At 36.4% G+C, this 6,000-nt stretch overlaps 1 protein-coding gene across 1 annotated transcript in view; it reads right to left on the reverse strand.

Moving 5' to 3' along the window:
* LOC134365211 (EF-hand calcium-binding domain-containing protein 3-like) overlaps nt 1-5,634 on the reverse strand; it is a 29,958-nt gene extending 24,324 nt beyond the window's left edge. The window contains exons 1-2 of the mRNA XM_063081419.1: nt 5,549-5,634; nt 2,960-3,036 (exon numbers count right to left, since the gene is read on the reverse strand). Coding sequence (XP_062937489.1) covers nt 2,960-3,036; nt 5,549-5,622 — 151 coding nt within the window. The 5' untranslated portion in view covers nt 5,623-5,634. The remainder of the gene's footprint in view (nt 1-2,959; nt 3,037-5,548) is intronic.
* Between the last annotated feature and the right edge of the window lie 366 nt (nt 5,635-6,000).

Here is a 6,000-nt window from a genome sequence, read left to right on the forward strand (position 1 = left end):
CAACAAAAGAAAAAATAAACAAATGGGATTATATCAAACTACAAAGCTTCTTTACAGCAAAGAGAACAATCAGTAGAGTGAAAAAAACTGTAGGATAGGAGAAAATATGTGCAAACTATGCATTCAACAAGGGATTAATATCCAGAATATACAGGGCACTCAAACAACTTTACAGTAAAAAAACAAATAACCTGGTTAACAAATGGACAAATGAGCTGAATAGGCATTTCTCAAAGAACGACATAAAAATGGCCAACAGACTCAAAAAATGTTCAACATCACTAAATATCTGGGAAATGCAAATCAAAACCACACTGAGATATCATCTCACCCCAGTTAGACTGGCTATTATCAAAAAGGCAGAGAATAACAAATGCCAGCAAGGAGGCAGAGAAAAGAGAACTTTCTTACTCTGTCAGTGGGACTACAAATTGGTGCAGCCATTATGGAAAATGGTATAGAGGTTCCCCAAACAACTACAGATAGAACTGCCATACAATCCAGCAATCCCACTGCTGGGTACATACCCAAAGGAATGGAAATCATGTGGAAGGGTTACCTGCACTCCCATGTTTATCACAGCTCTATTTACGATAGACAAGATATGGAATCAACCTAAATGCCTATTGATGGATGACTGGGTAAGGAAAATGTGCTATCTATAGACAATGGAATACTACTCAGCCATAAAAAGAATGAAATTCTGCCACTTGCAGCAATGTGGATGAACTTGGAAAAAATTATGTTAAGTGAAATAAGCCAGGCACAAAAAGAGAAATACTGCATGTTCTCATAAGTGGGAGCTAAAAATATTAACAAATAAATAAGAAAAGAAAGAGAGAAAGATACAACAAGCACAATAATATGTTGAACTTTCAAAAGGAGAGGATAGAACTGAGGTTACCAGTGGTGGGAAAGGAGGAGGAGGGTTAGTGAGAAATTGGTAAAGGGTCACAAAGAATGATTACATTGTGTAATGAAGAATGTACTAACTATTCTGACTTGATCACCACATATTGTACACAGGTATTGATATTCAACTATGTACCCTATGAATATGTGCAATCAATTATGTTTCAATTTTAAAAAATATTGTGACATTTTCTTCTCCAGCTACTATTTAAAAATTCTTCATTTAAAATTTGTTAAAATATTAAAAATTCTGTCATTTATTTCTAGCATATGGACTTTTGGATGTTTATTTTTTACTTTGGTTTATAAAACATATATTTACTTTTGTTGCTCAAACTGTTCGAAAATGGTGGAAGGCAGAGTATATGGGTATAGATGCTGGTAGGGAGGTAGACAGGAAGTTGGGAGTCTGGAAATTCTTTTCCTATTGCTTCAGTTTTCTTCAGAGAAGTAGGAAGCAAGTATATCAATTGAGAGTGAGAATGGGAGATGTTGGGGAATTTGAAGTGTTCAATAAATATTTGTAGAATGAAGAAATTGACCACTCAGGAAAGTTGTGAGGAACATTTTCTAGTTTCTGTGTTTGATGCTTTGACATTTGGGGCTCTGCTGGCCCTGGAGGGACTGCCCCACCCAGGGCTGACTAGTAAACTCGTGTAGATAGTAAACTATTAGCTTGTGAGTGTGCCTTTCATATACAAACCAGCTAATCCTCTAAACACCTTCCTTCTCTGCTCTTACATTCAGGGCTGCTATGTTCTTTCCTTAATTATCCCAAGCCCAGATACCAGACAACTAGAGACAGCCCCCACACCCCAGAGTCCACTGAAACTATTCAAACTCACTATTCCTAACCCTGCTTACTCTGCCTTGCCAGTTCCTTTTCCTGGAAACCACAATAAAGGCTCTTGTCCACATTCTGCCCCTGCCACCTCCTGACTGACCCTGGTGCTTCCTCATGTGGCCCTGTATGACATGTGCCTCTGGGATCTTTGAGTTAAAAAAAACTTCTTTCATGACAGTCATTTCCATGTCTGCATGTCTTACCACATCTGATTAAAAGAAATCTCTTAAAATGAGCACCAATGTATATTAAAGCTCCTTAGAAATGTTAATGTCTTATAAAACCATAAACTGTCATTATCAAGGCATTTAGATCAGTTTTACAATTAAAAATGCACATCCGATCTTGACAATCCTTTGTATTTTCCAAACCAGCTATCCCAGCAATCAAGGTGGTTCTTTGATTCCTTTCTGTCTCCTGAATCAATTTTCAATTGGTTCTAAATTCAGAGGAGTGAAGCATTAGCCTCCCAGAATCCAAACACAGCCATGCTTGACTTCTTGTAGTTTTTCTTGTGCATCACGCTTTCCCTTTTCTCTGGGCCTTTCTTTCTGCTCTTTGCCTGATTTACTCCTACTCCATATTCAGCCTTCTCTGGGACTCTTCTTCCCTCGCACGACCAAGTTAGGAGACGTCTCTTTATGCTCTATATTTTTCCTGTCATAAGTCATGTCCTATTGTAATTTAAATGATTCATTCAACAATTATGGTTTAATTGTCTGTCTTCCCTTTTGGACTTCCTATGAGGGCAGTGTCCAAGTCTAACTTGTTGTGTTTCCCGTGCCGAGTACATTTTTGGCTTTAAGTAAATATTTGTTGTTTGGATGAATGAACTGTAGCCAGTATAGCTCATTTTATCATTATAATTTTTTTTCTCTGAAAAATCCTGGGACTTTAGTTGTGTTTACACTCTTACATTACTTGGTTTATACTTGACCTTTCATTTGTTCTTTTCCACACAGAATAACCCATAAGTTATTCTTTGAATACAGGAATTTGACCAGGACTGTCTAAATTCTAGGGAGATGCCCGTTTGAAAGTGATCCCTCTCCCGACCCACGGAAAGTTTTTTTTCTTTTTTTTTTCTCAAATGATAGAGTAGTATAGACAACCCTTGAAATCCCAGATCTTCTGAGAGAAGAAGGATCAGTTATATTAAAGGACTGTTGTTTACATTTTAATTTTGAGGATGATTTTCATTACCTTCCATTTGTGAATGATTCAACTTCTTTTCTCTGTGTTGTGATTGGCATTGAAGAGTTCCTGGTAAATTTTCATCCCTGAGAAGAAACATGAAAAGATTTAGATTTAATACGTGAAACAGCAAACAGTATTCCCATTCATCAGTTTTTATCGATTGGAGTGACTGCAAGCATCACAATATGTCCAGAGTCTTACTACCTAAGGGATGTATTACTGCCACTTGCCAATAGCTACAGAATGGACAGTGAGAAGATGTTGGCCACCGAGGTCCACCTTTGCCCTGTGCTTGCCAGTTATCTTTACTCCCCTTAAAAAGATGATTTCTTCCATTTTACAAAACAGAAAACCAAGGCTCAGGGGGATTAAATAACTTGTCCCGAGTCACACAGATAAGCGGAAGACCTGAGATTCAAACCCAGACTAGTCTGACTCCAAAGCTCAAGGCCCTAAGTCTTACACTATTCCTGTTGTTAGAAATGTAAGTTGTTTCAAATTTTTAACTATTATAAATAACGTTGTGGTAAATATCCTTATGGAGAAACCTTGGCATCCATGATTACTTCATGACTACTTTAATTGCCAAATTATATTTTTACCAGCATGTGAGACATGAGATAGAGATACAGATAGAGACAGAAATAGAGAAAGTTTGGAACCCTGGGTGACCTTTCATTTTCTCAGGAAAGTAAAATCTGGAAAAGGAGGAAAAATTTAATACTTTGGGGATATTTTGTATAGCTCTGCAGTAATTTATTAGTTTAGGAACATAAAAATGCATCACGTAGAACTGGATTTGTTTGTATGGTAATTTAAACAAAATTTAATTACATTTAAGTAAATTTAATTATAAAATTTAATTACAATAATCATAATTTTATAAATTTATTCTATTTAAAATGCCTTTAGTTTTGATACTCTTAGAACAAAGAGTGTTAAAAAAATGAATTTTTTTAGTTGTTGTGTTTTTTTTTTTTTTTTTTAAGATGACCGGTAAGGGGATCTTAACCCTTGACTTGGTGTTGTCAGCACCACACTCTCCCAAGTGAGCTAACTGGCCATCCCTATATAGGAATCGAACCCTTGGCGTTGGTGTTATCAGCACCACGCTCTCCCGAGTAAGAGTGGGCCTTGGGCTGGCCCAGTTTTCGTGGTTTTATAAGAAGTAGTTAAAAAAGTAAAACTAGAAGAAATACTAAATGTTATAGTTAAACAAAAAAATTATTATGGTTATTAATTTAGTATCCTCCAGAGTATTTATTAGGTTGTATTCATTTTCAAAGAGGGACCTGGGAGAAAAGGCAGTGATAAGCTCTCAAAATACACTGTTGTCACCTTTTCAACATGGAATTTTATCTAATTTGTCTTATTTTCTCAACATTTACTAATGCTGATTTCTTCTTTTGGTGTTTCCTCTTTATTACCTGATTGAGCATCTGAAAACTCAGGTTTGCCCTTACTGAGATAGGTTATTTTATATTTGTTGTATTTCTAAATATAAACAGATTTCTGTTGGATGATGTAAAAGATGCAGTAGATGGAGAAATACAAGAAGCAAGAGGAAAGTAGAAGGCCAGGCAATATAAAGTTTTTATTAGCTACAATAAAAAAAGAATACTCTTGGCACAATTTCAGACCTTATCTTAGATCAAATATTGGAGAATCTTTTTATTTTACAATGTTTCAAATGATTCAAGAATCTTAGATTTGGTGTGAATCCAGTCCAGCTTCTCCTCTAATGTAGCAGTTCCCTCTCCATGTGATAGTATCTGGTCTTTGCTTGACTACTGTCAGTGACAGGGAACTCACCACTTCAAAAGGCAGCTTGTAATGCAGGGTAAGGGTTCATTTGGCTGCTATGAGGTTATCTTACCCACTTCCCTCTAAAAAAGTCAGTAATGTATTTCTTTAGAGTGGCATAGTTAAGGACACTAGGAAAAATACTCTCAAAGTGGCAAAGTGATGGCTAATTGTGGGAGAGGAGAGAAGACTTTCTTCTCAGGATCTGATAAAATACAGACCGGGCTCTCACTTCAGTCACTAGTGGCTGTTAACTGGAATTTGTTGTTAGCAGACTGAGAAAACCCTATAGCTAATGCCACATACAAACCTCCCTTCCCAATTTTAGCCCAGGGTTAGTCATGGCTAATTTATTAGTTTGCATTTTACTAGCCATATTTGAGACATAGACCCTTTTCCTACACTTTGACTTGCTTAGTGATTTAGGTCTTTTTTATGACCTTGTAAGTTTATTCTCCTTTAAGCTGGAACTGAAAATATCTCAATGTATACCTGACAACTCCTTGAGCCCTCTCGGGTGTTCTGTGTCCTGGCACAAAAATAGCCTCTTGTTTGGGTGAATGAAAAGGAGAACTCTTTATTTCTCTAATCAAAAAGGACCTATATCCTTTTCTTCTCATAAAAAATCTTTCTCTCCAATTCAGATGTTTTGTTTTATAACTAAACTCATCACAGAATGGATATCTGAAGAGCTTTCCAATTGTTTCATCATAGCCTTTATGGGTATTTAATATATTCATCACCTTAATAATTCTTTATTGTATTTATCACCTTCATACATTAATTACCTACCTCCTGCTGTGGGAGACAGGTACTTTTGTTAGAGGATTCAGCTTAAGTTTTGATTTAATTTTTGAAACTGCCATGTGGCCAGTGACTCTGTCTGAAATTCAGAAAATACAATTGAGGATCAGCTCACAGACTAATTTCCTTATATTCTTTTGCAGCTTTTCTAGCTCAAGGCCTGAAGTTTGAAAAGTACAGGGCCTCAGGAAATGGTGACATATGCAAATTCAAGTTAGAGGCATGTGCAAAGTTGAAAGGCCACAGGAAGAGCTCCTTTACTGTTCCCAGATCTCTAAGCAAAATTTCTTGCCACTGCTCCCCTTCAAATAGTGCCACTCTGATCCTATATAAAAATAAATGCTAAGTGAAATAAGCCAGACACAGCAAGACAAGTACTGTATGATCTCGCTAATACATGGAATCTAATATAGTCAAATCCACAGAAGCAGAGAGTAGAA

Source organism: Cynocephalus volans, chromosome 16, assembly GCF_027409185.1.
Source record: "Cynocephalus volans isolate mCynVol1 chromosome 16, mCynVol1.pri, whole genome shotgun sequence".
NCBI lineage: Eukaryota > Metazoa > Chordata > Mammalia > Dermoptera > Cynocephalidae > Cynocephalus > Cynocephalus volans.